Source organism: Coenobita brevimanus, chromosome 15 (assembly GCF_032717465.1).
Source record: "Coenobita brevimanus isolate Jiangsu-jjx chromosome 15, ASM3271746v2, whole genome shotgun sequence".
NCBI lineage: Eukaryota > Metazoa > Arthropoda > Malacostraca > Decapoda > Coenobitidae > Coenobita > Coenobita brevimanus.
This window is the reverse complement of record NC_136968.1, coordinates 24,660,597-24,684,870: the sequence shown is the minus strand read 5'-3', so window position 1 is coordinate 24,684,870 and position 24,274 is coordinate 24,660,597. Positions and strand designations below refer to the sequence as shown.

Here is a 24,274-nt window from a genome sequence, read left to right as displayed (position 1 = left end):
ATTTCCGGTCTCTTAGAACCTCGTATCTGTGGACTAGCATACTGCTGTCTACTTCTTTGGCCAACTCTTCTTTTTTCACCTGACGTATCGTTTCTTTCGGATTGGTCTTATGCAATTTGGTGGATGTCTGTTTCATTACCATAGCAAGTGAGTGAGTCGACTGCAGCCCATTTTGGCTGGATATGTTAGCATCAAAGTTACCCACTATTACCTTGACCATGCCAACCCCATCTTGTAATGTGTTGACAAGGCCTCTGGATGTTACTTGTTGTGAAGCAGTGACTACAGATTTTCGGAATCTGTAATAAAGTCTGGGCACAGGCAAGGGAAGGAGGAAGACAACCTCTTCGACTGCTGGTTTTATTCTCACTGCCTCGTTAATAAACAGCCAACCCTTTCATCAGGTCGGTTTGATAACCGACAGATTCGAACAAAGTTCGACACAGGATGAATTCTTTTCTTAAATATACATAAAATGGGAAAAAGGGCAAATGGCGGACATAGCATGACATAGACATAGCATGACATAGACATAGCATGACATAGACATAGCATGACATAGACATAGCATGACATAGACATAGCATGACAGACATAGCATGACATAGATATAGCATGACATAGACATAGCATGACATAGACATAACACTCCCCCCTGATCTTCTAAAGATCACTATATTGGAACGGCCGTACTGGACGGCGCTCCCTAGAACCTCGACGGGGCAGTGGTCTCCCTGGACTTTCTACTTCGTCTTCACTTGACGTATCACTTGACGTATCACTTGACGTAGACTCATTCGAAGGACCTCTCACATCGATTAGCAAATCATCTTCTGTTTCTGAGTCAGGGCTTTCTTCAGCTAGTGAATCCTCTGGGGCAGTAGACAGCGATGTTGCCAGCCTTAGGTCACGCACATGACGAGGCATACCATCCACCTCGACGTTCTGGGCAGATACAACTCTCGTTACTGTGCCCTCTGTGCTTCGAGAATCGCAGCGTCTGCTGGGATGCCGGATCCATACACGATCACCGACACTGAAGCGATGTTGTTCTTCCACCGGCTGATCTTGCAGAGTTACTCCGTCGATACCCAGCAGTCTGACCTCGTATCTAAATATCTGGTTGGCAGGGGCAGATGAGGCATCATCACCTCGTGGCATAACGTTGTAGCGGTACACTGCTTCAGCTACGGAACAGCCTTTCCGTGCCAGTATAGTTTTCACGGTTCGATGATTTCTCTCTGATATTCCATTACCAGATGGAGCGTTGGCACACCGATACCTGATGACCATACCCCAACGCCTGGCGAACTCTTTGATCGTTGAGCTACGGAAGCTGGCAGCATTGTCAGTTAATAGCTCCTTAGGTGCTCCACGTTCATAAAACACAGACTCTAGCTGTTCAACAACACTGATGACATCTTGCCGCCTGAGTCTTTTCCAGATGGCATAACGTGTTGGCCCGCAGTCGATGAGCGTCAGATAGTGCTGGTTTCTGACATGACAGACGTCCATGCTAACTCTGCTCCAGATCTCTGAAACCCCCAACTCCCCTTTCTTCCACTTCTCTGGTGCCGGATCAAAGGATTGACATTCTTGACAACTCTGAAGAACACTGCGAACCTGCTGCCTCTGAACCGTAGGATAGAGCCTTCTGCAGAAGTACAGTGTACGCTTGATGCCGGGATGCCCGCTGGTTTCATGAATGTTAACGATGTCCCTGTCTGAAACACTGGCAACAGCTGCACAGCTTGTCTGCCCGTTTGCTAGTGTCATCCACCTCTTCGGTACGCGTGTTAGCGCATCTGCTTTGTTTTCAGTAGAAGACACAAACTTTACTTCCAGACACAGATTATACTCGACGATGATAGATTTAAAAGTCTCTAGGCGCCTACGGATCAACATTTCACTGGAAGCTCTAGTCTTCAAACGAGATTTTCCTGGGAGAGCATCCGTGATCCAGTGGAACACAGTTCTTGAGTCAGTCATAAGAGTCAGCTGTTTCATCTTCCAGGAGATTGCAAGATTTATCCCCTTAATAACAGCGTCCAGCTCCGCAAGATTAATGTGAGAGCACTCGTCCCGTCGTAACCAACACGAGTCTTCAATAACTTCACCTTTCACCTCCAACACAGCTCCCAATGTGAGTGAACTTGCATCTACCCATAGTATAGCTTCGTCTCCCGCCACATCCCATCGTCCTCGGGCTGGGTCAGAGTTCTTCACCCGCTCCAACGTGTCCGCAAGCATTGAGTGCAAACCGAGGTCATTAATCTCGTCGTCCCACGTAGTCGTGACCTCATTGGCCCGTCTTTTAATGTACGACGCCGCCACTTGCAACCAGCCACAAACAGGAAGGTGACTCGTTAGCTGCCCGCAGAGTGAAAACACTGTCCGCCTAGTCAGCTTTTCAGGTAGCTTGCCAACGCCGTTATCACGCTTCCAGACGAGACGATTGTGCTCCCCCCAGACTCTAATGCCCAGCACACGAGCTCCTTCAGACACAATCTCGGGAGGTTTGCAGAGCAGGCCGTGACGACTGAGGTGACATTCCACTTCTGCTGCACTCGCCACACTTTCGTCCACCAGAATATCGTCCAGGTATGGTGAAGTGGCGCGGTTTATCTTCTCGTCCATGCTCAACACACGACTCAGGACCTCCTTCAATACTAGTGGTGCGATGTTCAGTCCAAAGCCCAGTCTAGTCAAACAGTAACGTCTCCCACGGAACACCACTGTCTGGGACGACCATAGCGATCTGTGAACGTGTATCTGTAGGTAAGCCTTGCGCAAGTCAATGAGAGCGACCCTCTGTCCACGCCTGCGCCACTCCCGTATCTTCTCAGTGCAGACGTCCGCTTCAGCTGTGTGCAAATTAAGATGGGCATTCAACTCACGAAAATCAAGGACAGGGCGTACTTTTTTCTTGTTTTGCTGCACGACAGCCATCAGAGGGATAGTTCCTTTCACAGGGCCATGTATACTCTCGTTGTATGGAACCAGCCATCCGTCCTTAATCCATTCACACAGTTCATTTTCATATTCTTTTCGAGCTTCATTCGGCACCCTGTATTCAGAGACAGTATTCAGTAGTCGTGGAGGCTCTGAGTTATCACGCCAGTTCCACAACACTGTCCACTTTTTAGCTGCACTGTCATATGTTACTTCAAAATCCCTCTCGACAATATTTCGTTGTATGGTAGGTACTGTCACGGCTGAAGCCTGCACTTCCTCAATACCAAATCGCACTTTGTCTGGTGAATGCACTGTCACTCCCTGCAGGGCTTCAACACCGTTCATGCCCAGAATAAAGTCAAAATTAAGCGGCTTGGAAGGCACTACTATCACATTCACAGACACGGACACTCCTGACAATAGCTGGACTGTTACCACACCTGTTCCCATACACATATAAAGCTCACCGCTTACTGTCCTCACACTGATATTTCCTTTGGTCCAGCGAGAGCACATGGAAACGTGTGCAATACTCTGAGTACAGCCAGTGTCTACCAGGGCATCACAGTTCTTTCCATCAACAACCAAGCGAGTCACTGGCAAAGCGCCTCTCACTGACGGTCTGGAGAGGAGGCTGGCGCTGGTCCCACCTCTCCTGATCCATTTCCCGAAGGGCATGAGGTAGCGATGTGGCCTCGTCCCCTGCATCTGAAGCAGCGCACATTACCTCGCCCACCTCTACCTCTGCGCACACTGCGTCCAGCCTGGCAGTCACGAGCGTAGTGGTTCGGCTGGTTACAGGAATGGCAGCACACACCACCAACACCAACTAATGCAGGAGCCACTGTGTGCTGTCTGGAGCCGGCTGGTTGTGCTGATGCCCCATCATCGAGGTAATTATCAGCTAGAACAGCTCGAGCACGGTTCAGAAGTTGGTTAATATCCATAGTTTCCATGCGTGAACCAGCTCTCAGAATGTGGCAAACAGCTTCTGGAAGACCAGCTAAAAAAGCACAACATAGACCGGCGTCGGTCATTCCTCCAAATCGTGTAGCCAGGTGGCGCAGGTCAGCCAAGTACACGTCAACAGACTCGCCATCACGCAGCCTACGGTCCACAAACTGCTCATAGGCAACAAACTTGTCTGCAGCAAATGCCGAGGTGAGTGCATCCTTTATGGTGTCGAAGTTCCCCTTGTCTACGCTGCTGAGCTGCTGATAAACAGAGAAAGCCCCGCCTGTGAGTCGCAGTGGCACAATGGTGTGTAGATCAGAGATCCCTCGTAGCCGACAAACCAGCTCCAGCTTTTCGATCCACTCGACCACCGAGTGCAAAGTACCGTCAAATTCCGGGATCAGACGAAGTTCCGTCGTAAGGCTGTCTCCTCGGGCTGAGGTTGACGATGCCGGTTTGCCACTATCACTTCCGTCCATCATAAGTTGCGAGAGAATGCCTAGATAGCTTGTAATAAAGTCTGGGCACAGGCAAGGGAAGGAGGAAGACAACCTCTTCGACTGCTGGTTTTATTCTCACTGCCTCGTTAATAAACAGCCAACCCTTTCATCAGGTCGGTTTGATAACCGACAGATTCGAACAAAGTTCGACACAGGATGAATTCTTTTCTTAAATATACATAAAATGGGAAAAAGGGCAAATGGCGGACATAGCATGACATAGACATAGCATGACATAGACATAGCATGACATAGACATAGCATGACATAGACATAGCATGACATAGACATAGCATGACATAGACATAACAGAATCTGAGGACTTCATCATAAGAGCAAGCAACTCAACACTTGTACAACTGCTTGATGATATGCTTTTCTTTTATCAGTCCTCCAATTGTCACTTGCATGGGGGGGGGGGAAACTTCCTCTGTTGGATCGTTATCATATTACCGATCATTATCAAAGTAAGCTTGCTGCTTGTCTTAGGTAACAGCCTGGTCAGAAAGTCCATCATGGGTTGGCTTGTGTACTTTTCAGCGGAGTTGATGTTGTTGTGGCAATTGTACTCATATCCACTAAGTAGAATCGTCAGAGACTCACTTGTAACTTGCTTCACAACTTCCTTTACAACTTGTTCCAGCTCATCGTTGCTGTCATCAGGACTCGTAATGAACATAGCTTTCTCATGGAACACGAGCATACTGAAAATTCCCGGGGTGATGAAAACCACAAGATCCTCTCCGAAGTGTTCTGAAAGTGCAGCCACGAGCTGTCTCTTTGACAGCTCAGTGCCTCCATGGCTTTCATAAAGTTTGAACGCCTCAAAAGAATATCTTGTTTGTGAATGATTTTTGTCCAAATAGGACAGTACTGCATCATATGCTGAGTCTTTCGTCGTTGATTCATGACGGTCTGAAGTACTTGCTGTTGCTGGTTGCAGTGATTTTGGTGCCATGAATTGGGTTTTGCATTGAGAATGATACCTGGCTTCTATTGCGTGTAGATAGTAGAGTGCACCTTCCACTCTTACAAGGACTTCATTGTCCCACTTATCACCGTGAGTATGGCAAATACTTGTTATTTGTATCTTTGAATGGTTTCTTGTGTTGGCGATCAGTATTTCTACACAGTACCACTCGTGTCTTTAGATTAGGATTCTTCTCGCTCGGTTCAGACACATCACAACAAAACAGACGCTGTGTCTTTAAGTCGAATACCTGACACTGGCGTTTTTGTTCAATTGAATCATGGGAAGCGTCTATTTTGAGGGTCCTTTTTCAGAAGATTTAGAAGTGTTAGTGGACACACAGTTCTTATGAGAGTGAACGTGTTCATTGGGATTATCAGATAAATGACTCAGTGCTTATATGTAGGCATTATACAAGCACTAGTATACATCTCATAACACAATGTACAGGATGTAGTGTCTGCTAGAGACATACAGAGCTTCTCACTAGGAATGTCAATCCACATAATGTATATTCACAATTTTGTTGTTACAGACCATCAAGACTTCTTATCATTATGATAGATCTCAAACAATTTCTTTTTAGTAAAGACGACCAAGAATTTCATGACGTATTCAACCACGTGGAGTAACCAGACCTAGTCGGTTAGTCCACGTGAATGGAAATCTACCAGACTCTACATCACGCCACACATCCTCTTTAAGCTGAATATAATGTCGGAGAGATTCCCTTCAGATCAGAAGGGGTTGGAGAGAAGGCTCGATAACACGAGGGTCAGCTATGAGGCTTTGCCGTCATGTTACGTTAAGCTGTAAATCACAATTCGATATACTTGCACAGGAAATTCCGTAACCCAAGAGTGCTTTAACTTACCTCGCTGATACACAAAGGTGGAAAGTGAGTGAGAGAGGGAGAGAGAGAGAGAGAGAGAGAGAGAGAGACCTACGTATTCACTGTATCCATCGACACACCGTGTAATAAGCAGCGACAAGTTCGAGCCATACTACAGCTTACAACTCTCTTCTGGGAGTGTTCTGACAATCTACAACCAACCTCCCTATCTCCCTTCAAGTACACTCGGTAAGGTTTCCGACTGGACCACCTGGTTGTGGGATTTGGCTAACGTGGCAACAGCGCGCGCCCGTGTGTGTGTGTGTGTGTGTGTGTGTGTGTGTGTGTGTACATGCCCGACAATTTTTCGAATCGCTAAGCTTCATCCTCCGAATTATATTATGTGGCCATTGTATTATGCTATGATATAGGTTAATTAATATTATGTGACTGGGATAGTGAGCTGTGCACAATATTGTTTATAGTCTGAGTTACATAAAATAGTTCTCTTGCCTTGTAGCGTGAACCACGATACAGGGTGAGTTGTGGTTCAGAAACAGAGGTCAAGTTCACCCAGAAATGGCGCGATGTAGGGGGAAGAAAGTATGAGAGTGAGCGGCCAACAGTTATATATTCTTAGTCACTACAATATACTTATTAAGGTGTCAATGATATCCTGTATCCTAAATAATAATAAATCTATTTATTTTTATTATCTTTATATAGACCCGATTACACACCAGGATACCCTCGCCCTCGTTAACGGAAAACATGCAGCCTGCTCCACAGCCTCGACTCTCTCTCTCTCTCTCTCTCTCTCTCTCTCTCTCTCTCTCTCTCTCTCTCTCTCTCTCACAAACTCCTCAGGTGGCTATCAGTAGAAATACACACACACACACACACACACACACACACACACACACACACACACACACACACACACACACACTATAATTTTGTGCTAATGAGTAATGACGTTGCATTTAGAATGTCTACCTAAAATTTAAGTGTCAAAATACAAGTGCAATACATACCCACCTCACATTACGGGTTACGTTAACCAGTAATCAATACTTATTTGCATAGTTTATGTTTCAGTAATAGACACGGGGTAACCATACCCACAGTGATATTTCGTTATGCTAAAGGTAATCGTGTGTTCAGTGGCGGATACCAGTTAGAGGGGAGGTGGCCGCTGACACCTTCGGTCCCTTTTTTTTTTTTTTTTTTTTTTTTTGCCTATCGACCATTGAGGCCGGAGCCCCTGGCCATTAAGGCAAAAATATATATATGATATACATTAATACATATATACATATATATACGAATATATATATATATATATATATATATATATATATATATATATATATATATATATATATATATATATAAATACATAAATACATACACACATCCATGCATATGAACATACACACTTTCATGCACAAGTACATATATTTATAATAATTTTTATTTTATTATTTTTTTGTATTTTTATTTATTTTTTTTAACCTTATATTACTTATAAACAAAAATACCTAATCTAAAGACCCTAAAACTAACCACCTAACAGACAAATCGCTAACCTATACTAAAACCTAAGAGACAAATAACTAGACCTACATTAATGTTAAAAAAGCCTCGACCAAGAGAACACCATCGACTGCAGATATGTAATGCCTTTCTACATTACTTACTTGCACTCATCACCTGCAGACTGTTAGTCGAGGCACAACCTAGTATAGGGGACATCAGTATATGAAAGGGAACCAGACGAGTCAGGAACATTTCCATATACGTCAGCTGTCGTCCCTAATTAGAATAACATAAGCAAGGTGGTATAATGTATTTACATAATTTGTACAAAAAGTGAAGAACCTCGCCCAGCAGACCACCATCGACTGCAAGTGCCCAATACTTTTCTATATCGCACACTTGCATTCATCAGCTGGTGACTTTCAGGCGTGGAACTCGGCTTAATGTAGGGGACATCTATATTAGAAATAGATCAGTGGGAGGAGGAACTATTTCAAATATGTCAACTGTCAACCCTAATTAATATAATATATACATATTCACCGGTGATAAAAACCATAACCACACAGTAAAAAAGTCACATCACTCTGATCAGTCCGGTCTCTCTCAAGAAAGCCATCAATTTATCAGTCATAACAATGTCTCCATCACCCAGGATGGAGGAAAGGGTGAAGGGGACGTCTGCCGCGCCGCAGTAATGTATAAGTGAAGCACGTTCACGAATAAATCGCCGACAGCGCAGGATGATATGACTGATAAATAACACCGCATCACAGATGTCACAGTGCGGCGGGAATCGTTTTTCCATATAAGGTTTCAAATGTGTTAATATGGTGGCATTAAACCGTAAGCAAGCCAACACTTTTTCTTCTAGGCGACTGGGACGGTTGGCAGTGTCCCAGTCGCCCAGGTACGGCTTACAGGTTGGAATATTAAGTCTGGTCCATTGACCTTGCCACAGAAGACTTACTGATTTCTTTCCGAGAGAGAGACTCGACCGCAGATCACGAGGAACGTCCCAAGTCTCCTTGAACTCTACAGCCGACTTTGCAAGTAAGTCTGCCTGCTCATTGCCATAGATACAGCAATGACCAGGCACCCAGATCAGCGAGAATGACTTGTTGCATGAATGCAACTAATTAACGATGCAGCCCTGGATCTCGTGAGAGTCGGTAGTGCAAGATGCAATTGCCTGAAGGGCTGATTTTGAATCTGAAAATATGACAAATGAGTAATGCCTAGAACTGAGAGCATAGTCTATGGCTTTGTCAATAGCAAAAAGTTCTGAGGTAAACACAGATGTATGAGTCGGCAACCGATACCTGAGGGCACAATCAGTCGACCACACACTTGCACCCACACATGCACTCGACTTGGAGCCGTTGGTGTACAAGTGGTGGGACCCCAAGTGACGAATGATGTTGTTACGAAACAAGTGGTGGACCTCCGCCTCCGGCGCCTTGGCCTTTGGTGCTGGGAGCCATGTAACATCAACCGTAAAGCCAGGTGGCTCCCAAGGTGCTATATTTTTTAACACCAACTTGTCACAGTCACTGGGGTCCTCACCAAGCTCCTGAGTCAGTAAGTGGAGGTGAACGGCAAGTGGCCGACGCACTCCCCGCAGAAGGTTGTGGTATTGACGCAGGGGGGTACAGGCCACATTGCCGATATTACTTTTCCTAAATGTTCTTACGCCGTAGGACAAGGCCAGGTGGTCACGGCGAATACGGAGGGGAGGCACATTCGCCTCCACTTCCATACGAGCCACACGAGTACACCGGACGGCTCCAAGACACATTCGCAAACATTTTTTCTGTAGCACATCCAATCCTTTCAGTGTGGCATCGGATGCCGAACCATACACCTGTGCCCCATAGTCTAGCTTTGATCGAATAAGGGACTTATACACCATTAATAAAGATTTTCTGTCGGCACCCCAGGTAGTACCTGCTAGGTACTTGAGGACATTTAACGGTTTATCACAACGAGCAAGCAAAGTATTAACGTGAAGTTTAAAATTCATTCTACGATCAAAATGTATTCCTAAAAATTTTACAGAATTTTGAAAAGGTACCACCTGATTATCCAAAGTTAAGCACAAATTAGGTACGTTACGATTAGTGAAGACTACAGCGGCACACTTACGGACAGAAAACTTAAATCCCCACTGCAAGGCCCATAGGTGGACGGAGTCAAGGGCTGCTTGAATCCGCCCAGCCGAAAATTGTGCATTACGGGAAGAGTGCCATATTGCACAATCGTCAGCGTAGAGCGAGTATTTAAGATTCCTCGGGATGGGAGCTGATGACAGAATATCATTGATCATAATGCTAAATAAAGTAGGACTAAGCACACTTCCCTGTGGCACCCCGTTTTCCTGGATAAATATATCCGATGTTACATTACACGGCAATTTGACAGAGAAAGTCCTGTCCCTTAAGAAATTTGAAATAAGAATAGGCAAATTTCCTCTTAAACCTTAAGCATAGAGCTATATTAGTATACCGTGTTGCCATGTCATGTCATAGGCTTTATGGATGTCCAAGAACACCCCTATCATAAATTCTTTATTGGCAAATTCCTCTGCAATACAATGCTCCAAATTCATTAAATGATCTAGTGAACTTCTGTATTTACAGAAGCCACATTGTTGATCATTTAACAAATTCTTCGACTCTAAAACAAAAAGAAGCCTATTGTTTACCATACATTCCTGACCTTACATAGACAAGAAGTCAACACAATAGGACGAAATGAAGTGGGATTCATAAGACGACCAGCCTCTTTGGGTATCAGTATGACGTGTGCAAAGTGCCATGAGTTTGGGAACGTTCAAGACGCCCAAATCTCATTGTACAATGCTAACATCTTAATCAGGTTGTCCTGATTAAGATGCTGGATCATACCGTACGTGATGATGTCTGGTCCAGGGCTGGTGTCTTTACAGGATTTAAGGGCAAGGAGCAGTTCATCTAGCGTAAACTCTTGGTTGTACGGGGAGTCTACGTCTTCTGTGGCAAAGTCTAATATCTGTAGCTCACCCATGCATTTATGCTGTTGAAAACGCGGGTCGTAAATGGCTGAGCTACTTACACGAGAAAAACTCCTGGCGAGGATGTTAGCAACGTCCACGGGCTCGTCATAAATGTCATTATTAACCTGAAGGGTGGTGACAGGGAAATATGGGCCTTTATTTAATATTCTTATAGTGGACCAGACTTTACGTAATGGTGTTGTACGAGTCACCGTGGACACAAAGGACCGTCAGAAGTCACGTTTGGCCCTTCTTGTTATTCTCCTTGCCTCAGCCCGTGCCTGTTTGTATGCAATAAAATTTTCCTCGATGGGCTGACTATAAAAAATCCTGTATCTCCTATTGTGTTTTCTTAATGCTTGTCGGCAATCCGGCGTCCACCAATGTGCTCTATGCTTTGCATGAACTGTAGAAGTCTTGGGAATAGCAGCCTCAGCTGCGTTTAATATGGAAGTAGTTAAATTTTCGACCTTAACATCCATGGTCTCCCCAGATATATCTAAATTGGTGATCCTTGAGAAGGATCCCAAATCTGTTTTCTTATAGTTAAATTTTGGAGGTGGAGGGTCCGAAATGATGTCGTGTGTATAAGAAAGACAGATAGGTAAATGATGACTTCCCAAGGAGTCATTGTAAGGGTCCCATGAGAAATCTTGATTTATACCAGTGGAGGCCAAAGATAAGTCAATGGCCGAAAAGTTACCAGTACGATCATCTACACGAGTTGCTCTACCATCATTCAGAAGCCAGAGGTTGGACTGTAGTATTAGGTCGGCTACTTGCTCCCCTCGACCATCAATCCTCAAGCTACCCCATTGATAGTGATGGGCGTTAAAGTCGCCCAACACTAACTTATTCCCAGGTAGATGTTCAACTTGTGAATTTAAAGCATCACTATCAATGGGGCCATGTGGAGGACAGTACAGAGAGCAAATAGACAGATACGTGTTATTAAATTTTACTCTGCACGCAACCGCTTCCAAAGTAGAATTTAGAATCACTTCCGTTTGTGGGTGTGATTTGTGTGTGTAAATGGGAACTCCGTGACCTTCATATCTTCTATACAAGTGGTAGTGTTTAAACTGTGGAGGATCAGGATGATCCTCCAGGAGCATCTCCTGTAAACAAACAATGTCTGGCCTGTGTAGTGAAAGCAAGATTGCTAAATTTGGTAAGTTATTCCCGACACCTCTACAATTCCATTGTAATAGAGTGAATGCGGCAGTTTAAGATTTCCGTTGGGGGCCAGTGTGCTTGGTCTTTTTTTGTTGCCCGCCAGCAGGCGAGCAGCTACCGAGGGACCTATCCCAGCGCTTGTTTATGGAGATCTCCATAGTCTCATCAATAACGAGGCTCCCAGATTCCACAGAGGAAGAGCTATTCTTTCTCTCCCTCGCTGGACCAGGAGCAGGAAGGACATGAGGACGTGACTGCTTAGTGAGGGTGGTCAAATTAATCTTCTCAGACTTGTTTGGCTTCGATTTTGGCCGCACTGACTGCAAAGGAGCAGCGGCAGCCTGGGAGTAGGAAGTAGCAACAGGGATGTCCGTCAGAGAGTTGGATCGTACAGGAGGCTTAGACTGAGAGGCAGGGCGTGGGGCATGAGGAGCGAATGTTAGGTCAGTCTGTGTCTCAACGGTGCACATCACGGGACGGGACACAACCGCCGATGCATAGAAGATAATAGGCTTGGGAGTTGCATGCAACTCCTTCACCTTCTTCCTTGCATCATAAAAGGAAATGCCCTTGGTTGCCTTCACTGTGCAGACCTCTTTCTCCTCCTTCCACTTGGGACAAGCCCTCGAGGAAGTGGAGTGAGCATCCTTGTAGTGAAAGCAGCACTCTGTCTCAGAAGTACAGTGTTCAGCAGAATGTCCCACAGTTGCGCACCTGCCACACACTGGCTGGGAAGACCGACAAGCCTTTTCATGATGCCCATACATCTGTCATTTTAAGCAACGCAGGGGGTTCAGGATGTATGGTCTTACGTTAAGAATTTCATATCCAATTCTGATGTTGGAAGGTACAGCAACTTTGCCGAACGTTAGGACAACAGTGGCGGTCTTCGTCTTCCTGCCTTCTGAGAATCTAGTTATGAAACGTGCCTCTATAACATCCTGCTGAGCAAGTTCCTGTACGATCTCTTCCTTCTGCATGACCACAAGATCCCTGCAGGTGATCACACCTTTGCAGGAATTCATGGAGTGAGGGATCGTTGTCTGAACATCATAACAATGGAACTTGCTTAGTTTTAGAAAATCCCTTACCTGACTTGAGTTCTTAGTTTTTACGAGATCTCCACTCGCAAGTTTTTTCACTTGTTCCACCTCACCTGCACACCCATCAGTCAGCTTCTTGATGATAAAGGGATTGAGGCTGGACAGGGGAGTGGAACCAACCGCATGAATCTGTACAAACTCGGCGTTTTTTATGGTGATGTCAAGCCGGGTACGTGTCTGGGGCCATTCAGTCTCGGTGCAGTCTGTCCGTGCAGCAGTCGGGGGTCAGTCAGGACTACCTCCCCCCCTGAAGAGGGGGGAGGCAGTAGGGGCATCCGGGGGGGAGGCAGTAGGGGCGTCCACCATAGTTACCACTTCCCCCTAAAGGGGGAAGTGGGAAGAGGGAGAAAAACGAGCAAGGGACGAATGACCGGGGTCCAGACACCTAAGTCTGAGGTTGCCCTCTCAAACCACTCCAGGGAGGCCCGACCGTGTTTATTCACGCCCCAGAGCGATCAGTGGGGGGGACCCTCCGTGGGCGATAAGCAAAGGTAAACTCAGTTTATTAGAACAGACACCTACTGTTCCAAACTAATAGGGAGGGGAGGAAAGTTAGAAACTAACTAGCCTAACGTCCTCAGAAGGGTAAAAAAAAAAGCTAATGCCAGTGAGGCAGCCCTGAAAACTAGAGAAGAGCACAACGAAAAACACGTCTACACTCCTCACAACCATGCATCAAAGTCCCTTCTGTCCTCATAGCTACGGTGGTGAGTTGTAGTGTCACTGCATAGGTTCCTGTTCCTCCAGTTATGTCAATAATTAAAGTTAACATACTGATGAACAGCCATTTCTTATGAAAAATACAAACAGCCTTTACGGAACTCTCACAATACATTTATGAAGCATATTGTAGGAGCTTTCCATCTGTCACGCAACAGTCACAGTCTTGGTCCTTTGTTTCAGTAGTGCCAGCCTGACAGTGTGCAATGTTAAAAACATGCTATTAATCTTAGTTCTATATGCTTATTTACGTTTGGAACAACAAAATTCAAAGCAGAATTTCATTCAGTACACAGAATGCCAAATGAAGTATATGTGTGTGCGTGTGGGTGTGGGACAATACGTGTGGTGGGGGTGGGGGAAGTATAGCGAGCATGAAATAATGTGTGTCATAATTGTAATATGGGTGTGTGCATACGTGGCTAAGGACGTCCACGACTAATATGTAATCTTTGTCTTTAACACTTGATTACAGACACCTCAGTATTCATATAGGTTCTATTTATAAGTTTGTAGTATGTTACATTATTATATTGTTATGATTATGTGTTGTGTGTGAAACCTAAAACACCATATAAAGACACACACTGAAATATTATAATACTTTAATATGGAATTGATATTACATGAATAACTATTTCTTCCAGGAGAAAATAATGTTTTAATGTTCATTACAAAATTACACTGTAGGAGCATCTGTTTTTAATGGTAGTTTACCGGATTCCAGCGATCAGTTTGTTAAGTTATACAATAGCATATTTTTATGCAATATATCAGTTATATATTGTATTATCTATGTCCTGAAGGCTCACACAGTGAACTTTCACGTAAACTACTTCAAAAAGGCAGCAAGTTCAGTGTTTAATAGTTTGCGAAGTTCACGTATTTTTTTATGTGGTTATAAATCCAACTGTTCTTTAAAGGCCAATATAATTCCTAATAAAATGAGAGCGGTCAAGTGTAAAACCAATACCCTGTGTCGCATAGTAATTTAAAAATGATCACTAATAATAATATATGATTGCTGCATGACCCTCCCGAATGACCATACCCAGAACTTGGGCACCTTGGAACAGATATGAGTAAATGACACGATAGCCCAAGTGGATCTGTTGAATATAACCCAACCAGTATGAAGTTTCTTGATTAACAAGATATGTGGGTGTATGGTTATCAGGTAAAAGTGAGAACCTACACACACACACACACACACACACACACACTCAGAGGGAACACACACACACACACACACATATATATATATATATATATATATATATATATATGAGAGTTAGAGAGGGTACAGAGGGAGTGATTGTTGATGAGCAGTGTGGCTTTAGGAGAGGGAGGGGATGCGTTGATCAGGTGTTTGCTGTGAGACAAGTGTGTGAAAAGTATTTAGCGAAAGGCAAGGATGTGTTTTGGGCATTTATGGATTTAGAGAAAGCGTATGATAGAATTGATAGGGAGGCTTTGTGGACTGTTTTAAGATTGTATGGACTTGATGGTAGGTTACTAAAAGGGGTGAAAAGTTTTTATGTAAATAGTAGAGCGTGTGTAAGAGTGGGAAATGCTGTGAGTGATTGGTTTCCCGTGAGAATGGGGCTGCGACAAGGATGTGTGATGTCGCCTTGGTTGTTTAATATTTACATGGATGGTGTTGTAAGGGAGGTGAATGCAAGAGTTTTAGGTGGAGGTCTGAGTCTGGTGAATGTTGATAGTGGAGAGTGGAATCTGATGCAGGTGCTGTTTGCAGATGATACTGCACTGGTGACTGATTCAGAGGAGAGATTGAGACAGTTAGTAGAGGAGTTTGGAAGGGTGTGTGAAAGGAGGAAATTGAAAGTAAAAGAGAATAAGAGTAAAGTGATGAAGTGTACGAGGTTGATAGATGGTAGGGGGATGAATATAGTTTTGAATGGTGAGTTGCTTGAGGAGGTAGACTGTCTTAAATATTTAGGGTCACATGTTGCTGTGGATGGAAGAATAGATGCAGAAGTGAAGTTTAGAATAAATGAAGTAGGAAAGGTGCTGGGAGGAATGAAAAAAGTGTTTAAATGTCGTTCGCTTAGAATGGATGTAAAGAGAAGGCTGTATGAGGGTGTTGTGGTACCGACTGCATTGTATGGGGCTGAAACATGGAATATGGGTGTAGCAGAGAGGAAAAGATTGAATGTAATGGAGATGAGGTGTCTGAGGAGTATGTGTGGAGTGACGCGTATGGATCGGGTGCGAAATGATGAAGTGCGAAGGAGAACTGGAGTTGTTCGGGAGATGGCTGGTAGAGTTGAGCAGAGGGTGTTGCGATGGTTTGGGCATATGGAGAGAATGGATAATGAGCGATTGGTGAAAAAGATAACTAGATCTGATGTGAGAGGTGTAAGGCTGAGAGGAAGACCACGAATAGGATGGATGGACAGTGTGAAGAGAGCGCTGGATGCGAGAGGGATGTCTGTTGAGCAAGGAAGAGTGGCTGTGCGTGACAGAAATAAATGGAGAGAAATTGTGAATGAGTAAGTGATGACGCAGCCCTGAGGGGATATTCTCCCGTGTTTGGTCTGATCAGCTAGTCAGGTCAGGTGCGGGTAAGGGGATGGGTCTGTTATGATGTGGCAGGGGTAAACCAGTTCTGCTGTCGGGCCCTGCTGCAGATATCACTGATTGCATTGCGCAGCTGACCCTTGTGTGGTGTGGTGCGGTGAGGATCTATCCGTTCTCCCCTTTGGGGCTAAGATGCGAATTAATGTGTTTGAATGGATGAGTAAATGGGGAGTGTGTCGTCCTGTCTCGGCTACCTCCCCTTTCCTTGGGGGAAGCAGCCTAGGTATATATATATATATATATATATATATATATATATATATATATATATATATGTACTCACGCAGTTGCAAGCGCTGGTTCGAATCCTCGCAATATTAGTGGCCCTGGTGAGAGAGGACAGTGTTTGGAAACTCCCTGTTCTGTTGTTTGCAGATGATACTGTGTTGTTGAGTGAAGACGAAGGGGAGCTGCAAGGCTTGGTGGATGAGTTTGGGAGAGTGTGTAAGAAACGGAATCTAAAGGTGAATGTAGGGAAGAGTAAAGTGATGGTCTTTGAGAGATGTGAAGTTAGTGAATGTACAGCGAGGTTGGATGGTGAGGAATTGCAAAATGTGAGAACGTTTAAGTACTTGGGTAGTGTGATGAGTAACGATGGAGGTTTGGAGGGTGAAGTGCTTGAAAGGGTACAGCACAGAAGAAAGGTTGCTGGTTCTTTGAAAGCAGTGATAAGAAACAGAGAAGTCAGCATGGAAGTGAAAAAGTTACTACATGACAGTATTGTGATACCAACTCTAACGTACGGAAGTGAAGCTTGGACATTGTTGGAAGGACACAAGTCAAGAGTGAGAGCAGTGGAAATGAGTTATTTAAGAGGAGCCTGTGGAGTCACGTGGAGAGACAGGCTGACGAATGAGGATATAAAGGAGCGTTGTGGTGTGGATGTGGATGTGATAGGAAGCGTTATGAGGAACACACTGAGGTGGTTTGGCCATGTGGAGAGGATGGAGGGTGAAAGACTGGCGAAGAGAGTGTATGTGAGTGAGCTGGAGGGGGGAAGTGGGAGGGGGAGGCCGAGGATGTGATGGAGGGATGGGGTGGAGAGGTATATGAGAGAGGGGGGGATGAGTTGGGAGCAGGGCAGTGAAATGACGGGGGACAGGGCGACTTGGAGGCGATTTGTTTGTGGCCACCCCAAACGGGATTGAGGCGTCTGACAATAGATAGATAGATAGATTTAATATATATATATATTGTTACATAGCCTATGATTTCATCATCCTTTGTGTAATTTTAACGCACAGTATGCTGCATGTTTGATCACGAGCGTGTTCTGCCTCAGTCCCCCCCTTCTACCGTTATAGTAGAGTAAGTCGTTCTCTCTGTTATTCCGAGCGGGATTATCAGCTCTTTGTCCCCATGGCTTCATTTGCGCGTCCTGCTTACAAGTTGTATCAAGCTTTGCTGGCCCCTATATAATGAGCTCATTTTCTGCATCATTGCCACTTAGATCTGCTCCTCATTTTGCTCACATCTCTGTCCTCCCCTGTACAGTTATTATTATTGTGAGTGCTCAAGAAATCTCCAAACATCTAGCAGCTGTGTGTAATTTGAGTATAACTGTTATGGCATTTTTTCTTGTACTGTGTAGCATAAGGTTAATTCTTAGGCCTAGTGAGGTTTTTGATTGATGTTGGGTTATGTTAGTCATTTTTGATGATGGTTTGTATCTGTAATAATTTATCTGGCATTCACTGAGTATTATCTGGTATCTCATTTTATCAGGGCTGACTTAGATAAATTTACTCTTGCTAATTTAGTGTTAATAGAGGCTATTGCAGTTAACCATATATTTAACCTGTTTATTTGCCATTACATTATCCTTATGAGTCCTGAATGTTTTGTTGTTAGTTTAAGCATTAAACTTTAACTTGTAATTTTACCTAACTCCTTTGTTTTGAACCTGGAACTTTACGGGACAGTAGTGACTCTTCGTATTCTCACTTAAAGTGTACATTATCTTTCTCTGTTCCGTAACATAAGTTTGGCGACCTCATATCAGGATATTCAGGATATTATCATAAGGATATTGCTTGATATTTTGTGACTGTGATATATTCATGATGTCTACAATTACTAAACTTGATGAAGCCAAAGACTTTTTGTCAAATGTGCAAACAGTGTGTGATATAGAAAACAGAACAAAGAATGAACTTAAGCTTGTTGCTCAACAATTGGGAATTGCTGTTCGCTCTCATCATTCTAAAGATCAAATTGTTGGCATGATTAATAAAAGCTTGTTTAATGTAACTCCTCCAAATGAGCAAACGCAGATTGAATTAGCTAAGTTACAGCTAGCTCTGCAGGAGGCTCGTGCTAAAGAAGCTGAATTTCAGGCAAATGCTAAGCAGGCGGAGTCTCAGGCTCGTATTCAGGAGGCTGAATTTCAGGCAAATGCTAAGCAGGCGGAGTCTCAGGCTCGTATTCAAGAGGCACAGGTACAGGCTGAGGCACAAATTGAACTTGCCAGGATTCAGGCAGACCATGAGTATCGCATGAAACAAGGTGGAACTGGATCATCTAGCTCTGATGATTTTGATGTGGCTAAAAATGTTAAACTTGTCCCTGCTTTTAATGAATCTGATTTAACAAAGTATTTTCAGTTGTTTGAGAGGGTAGCTACAGGTTTTAATTGGCCTAAGGAGTATTCGCCAGTACTCCTTCAAACTGTTCTCACCGGTAAAGCTCAAGTAACTTATGCATCTTTGCCTCAGGATCAATCTGATAATTATGATGTAGTTAAGAGCTTGATTCTTAAGGCCTATGAGCTTGTTCCTGAAGCCTATAGAGTAAAATTTAGGACAACTTATAAGCAAGATAAGCAATCCCATGTTGAGTATGCAAAAATCAAAGTAGATCTGTTAGAACAGTGGTTAAATTCTAAGAATGTGGATTCTGATTTTGGTAAATTTAAGCAGATGATTTTGCTGGAGGATTTCAAAAGGTGTATTAGTAAAGATGTAAGCCTATATCTTGATGAGAAAAGAATAGATAATTTGTCTGATGCTGCAGTTTTAGCTGATGAGTATGTTCTCACTCACAAGAGATATTCTAGAGAAAAAGGGAAAGCTGAGAGTAAGTACGTTGCCTCTACTCAGAGTACAGGTAACAGGAAAGAGAATAAAGATGATGTTTCTCAGGAAGTAAATACCAGCTTCACCTCTAGTTTTCAGAAAAGTAAATGTACTTATTGTAGTAAGCTTGGTCATACTACGGAGAGATGTTTCAGGAGACAGCGTGATGTGAACAAAAAGGAGTCTTTAAATATTCAGTCAATTGGTCTAGTGTCCACTCTTGAGAGTTCCCAGAATTCTTTAACTGAGTTAACTGAACCTGCTTTGAGGGGTAACTTAAATTCTCATGATGGAGCTCCTCTTTTGAGCAGTAACGTGGGTGACACTCTCAAGAGTTCATGTGCTAATTTCCTGTCTGATGGTTTTGTCAGTCCTCTGGACAGTAATGACAGGAAATCAGTTAAAATATATCGTGATACAGGTGCTTGCCAATCCCTTATGCTGACCAGTGTTCTAGGCTCTAATGTTAATTCCTCTGATGAAACTGTAATCTTACAAGGTGTAGGGTATAATTACTTCTCTGTCCCTCTGTGCAGAGTGAATTTAGAGTCTGGTTTTGTTAATGGTTCTGTTATGGTTGGGTTGGTTGAGACACTCCCAATGTCAGGTGTAACTTTCTTACTTGGAAATGATATTGGTGGAAGTCAAGTGTGTCCAGCTCCTCAGTTGTCTAGTGAGCCAGTGGCTGCGTCCCAGGATTGTGATGTCCCTGATGCGTTCCCTGCATGTGCTGTCACTAGGGCTAAGTCTAAAGTTACTGGTGATTTAGAGGATAATGATGATGATGATGTTATCCTAGCTGACACTTTTCTTGCTAATTTGGACCACTCACCAGATGAGGCAGTACCCCGTAGTGTTGATAATTTGTCTCGTCAAGAGTTGATTGAGTTGCAGGTTGCTGACCCTGAGTTGAAAGGTCTAGCTAACTCTGCTTACAGTGAAGAAGAGTCAGCCGGTGCTTCTACTTGTTATTATGTGGAAGTGGAGACCCCCAACAGCATCAGCCGACTGTGAATGGGAGGTTGTACATCAAGTTGTCATCCCTCGTGTTTGTAGGCAGGATATCATTAGAGTGGCTCATGATTCCAGTTTGGCAGGACACCTTGGAGTGAGGAAGACTTTGGCACGCATTTTGAAACACTTATATTGGCCAGGTATCTTCAGGGATGTTTCCTGGTATTGTAAGTCTTGTCACACCTGTCAAGTTGTGGGGAAGTGTAATCAGACCGAAAAGGTTGCACCTCTAGTTCCCATTCCTCCTTTTGAGGCGCCAGTCACCCGTGTGTTGGTGGATATTGTGGGCCCTCTTCCTAAGACTTCTTCAGGATTTTCTTATGTGTTGACCCTGATTGATATGGCTACTCGTTATCCTGAAGCCATTCCACTTAGAAATATCTCAGCAAAGAACGTGGTTAAGGAAATGCTAGGGTTCTTCACAAAGTTTGGTCTGCTCAAGGAGGTACAGTCAGACCGGGGAAGTAATTTCATGTCAAATGTTTTCAAGCAGTCTCTGAAAGAGTTGGGCATCACCCAGATCACGTCTTCAGCTTACCATCCCCAGACCCAAGGAGCGTTGGAGAGATATCATCAAACACTCAAATCGATGCTCAAGAAATACTGTTTGGAACATCAGAAAGACTGGGATAAAGGTCTTCCATTCGTTGTGTTTGCCGCAAGAGAATCTCCAAATGAATCACTGGGCTTCTCACCTTTTGAACTACTGTTTGGCCATGAAGTAAGAGGACCCCTTAAGTTACTCAAGGAATGCTGGCTGTCGGAGGAAGATGACGTCAACCTGCTGGAGTATGTGACGAAGTTCAAAGAACGGCTGTCCACTGCTTTACAGCTGGCGAGAGAGAATTTAGGAGCTGCTCAGGAGAAGATGAAGACTTGGTATGATAAGAAGTCCAGGTTACGCCACTTTCAGCCAGGAGATCAGGTTTTGATTCTGCTACCAGTTCATGGGCAACCTCTTCAAGCCAAGTTTAGTGGTCCTTATTTCGTGGAGAAGAAACTCAGTGATGTCAACTATGTCATCGCCACACCAGATCGTAGAAAGAACAAGCAACTATGTCACATCAACATGCTAAAGTTATATCACAGGCGGGACGAAAATAATCCAGTCTGCACTGTAGCTGTTCCACCCGAGTCTGCAAGTGAAGCTCTCCCATGCAGTATGAGCCTGAGTGATAGTTTGGGGAAGAATCCTGATATCATGAATGATCTCCAGACTAAGCTTTCTCATCTACCACCCAAGGAAAGGCAGGAGTTTTCGGCATTACTGCAGGAGTACCCGCAAGTGTTCCGTGCCACTCCAGGAAGAACCACTGTGTTGATGCATGATGTCGATGTTGGAGACGCAAAGCCAATTAAACTGCCTCCTTACCGTGTGAACCCAGTGAAAGTTCCTCTCATCCAGAAGGAGCTTGGCTACCTGTTGGACCACAAGATGATTGAGCCCTGTCAGAGCGAGTGGAGTTCTCCTGTCACTCTAGTCCCTAAGCCAGGTGGGTCACAGCGGCTTTGCATTGACTACAGACGTGTTAATCAGATAACCAAAACAGACACTTACCCTCTCCCTCGTGTGGAAGATTGCATAGACAAGATCGGAAAGGCTAGGTACATAAGTAAGTTTGATTTGTTAAAGGGATACTGGCAAGTACCTATGACTGAACGTGCTAGGGAGATCTCATGTTTTGTAACACTAGGAAAGGCTTTTGGATGTTCGGTAATGCCATATGGTATGAAGAATGCACCAGCCACATTTCAGAAGCTCATGAATGTTGTAACAGAGGGTTTGGCAGGGTGTGTTGTTTATATTGATGATGTATTAATCTTCAGTGACAACTGGAAAGATCACCTATGCCATGTCAGTAAATTTCTTGACCGTTTGGTTCATGCTAATCTTGTAGCTAATTTATCAAAGTGTGAGTTTGGTCAAGCTAAAGTTCAGTACCTTGGGTATGTAATTGGTGATGGACATGTTGCACCACCAGGAGCTAAGGTTCAGGTTATAAGTGATCTTCCCAGACCTAAAAGTAGGAAGGAGCTACAAAGATTTTTGGGAATGGTAGGTTATTACAGGAGATTTGTTCTTAACTTTTCTATTCTTGTATCACCACTTACAGACCTACTGAAAAAGGGAGTTAAATTTGTCTGGACTGATAACTGTGAATCCTCTTTCAACAAACTTAAAGCTATTCTATTAAGTCAGCCAGTGCTCGCTACTCCAAATTTTGCTAAGCCTTTTAAGATGGCTGTTGATGCAAGTGATACAGGAGCTGGGGCTGTTTTGCTGCAAGAGGATGATCAGGGTATTGAACATCCTGTATCTTATTACAGTAAGAAGTTCACTCCACCTCAAAAGAACTACTCAACTATTGAGAAAGAGCTTTTGGCCTTGATTTTGGGTTTACAGCATTTTTCATTTTATTTGTGTTCTGGTTTTGACCCCATAGTCATTTATACCGATCATAACCCACTGAAATTCCTTAGTAAGTTTAAAGATAAAAATCAGAGATTGACAAGATGGAGTCTACTTCTTCAGGAGTATTCATTAGACATAGAACATGTCAAGGGGAAAGAAAATGTTATTGCAGATTGCTTATCTAGACTTTAGACAGATTGTTTTAGAGTAATAAGAAATTTCCTTTGTAAATTTCTTTTTCTTTGTGGGGAGGTGTTACATAGCCTATGATTTCATCATCCTTTGTGTAATTTTAACGCACAGTATGCTGCATGTTTGATCACGAGCGTGTTCTGCCTCAGTCCCCCCCTTCTACCGTTATAGTAGAGTAAGTCGTTCTCTCTGTTATTCCGAGCGGGATTATCAGCTCTTTGTCCCCATGGCTTCATTTGCGCGTCCTGCTTACAAGTTGTATCAAGCTTTGCTGGCCCCTATATAATGAGCTCATTTTCTGCATCATTGCCACTTAGATCTGCTCCTCATTTTGCTCACATCTCTGTCCTCCCCTGTACAGTTATTATTATTGTGAGTGCTCAAGAAATCTCCAAACATCTAGCAGCTGTGTGTAATTTGAGTATAACTGTTATGGCATTTTTTCTTGTACTGTGTAGCATAAGGTTAATTCTTAGGCCTAGTGAGGTTTTTGATTGATGTTGGGTTATGTTAGTCATTTTTGATGATGGTTTGTATCTGTAATAATTTATCTGGCATTCACTGAGTATTATCTGGTATCTCATTTTATCAGGGCTGACTTAGATAAATTTACTCTTGCTAATTTCGTGTTAATAGAGGCTATTGCAGTTAACCATATATTTAACCTGTTTATTTGCCATTACATTATCCTTATGAGTCCTGAATGTTTTGTTGTTAGTTTAAGCATTAAACTTTAACTTGTAATTTTACCTAACTCCTTTGTTTTGAACCTGGAACTTTACGGGACAGTAGTGACTCTTCGTATTCTCACTTAAAGTGTACATTATCTTTCTCTGTTCCGTAACAATATATATATATATATATATATATATATATATATATATATATATATATATATATATATATATATATATATTGTGTTATTAGTTTATTACAGTTGTAAAGTTGTTTGATCGAAATGAGTGTTTGAATTTTAGTAGTATAAGGTTATTGGAGAGGCTGAATCATTACTCAGTGGCACAGAGTACTTAAAAATGACTTTAGAATATGCTGTATTTATGTCGTTTACTTATTCCATATGGCCTGAAAATGATCATAAAATTGGCCAAAATGCAAAATTTTCTCGGGAGGGAGGAGGGGGGGCTCACAGCGTCCCCCGGAACCCCTCGGCTGTACGAGCTCGCTGCGCTTGCCGAA

General features: G+C 43.5%; 1 protein-coding gene across 1 annotated transcript; it reads right to left on the bottom strand.

Annotated features, from left to right (window-relative positions):
- Positions 1–663: 663 nt before the first annotated feature.
- On the bottom strand, positions 664–4,388 carry LOC145390703 (uncharacterized). The gene is made up of 2 exons (XM_080265496.1): positions 3,786–4,388; positions 664–3,657 (listed from the first exon to the last, which is right to left on the bottom strand). The coding sequence occupies exons 1-2, from the start codon at positions 4,386–4,388 to the stop codon at positions 664–666; spliced, it is 3,597 nt and encodes a 1,198-aa protein (XP_080121622.1).
- Positions 4,389–24,274: the final 19,886 nt, after the last annotated feature.

Coding starts and splice junctions, on each gene's coding strand:
- LOC145390703 (XM_080265496.1), bottom strand. CDS start 4,388: ATGGACGGAAGTGATAGTGGCAAACCGGCATCGTCAACCTCAGCCCGA. Junction 3,658..3,785: donor ACACAGTGGCTCCTGCATTA/GTTGGTGTTGGT, acceptor CTTCAGATGCAG/GGGACGAGGCCACATCGCTA.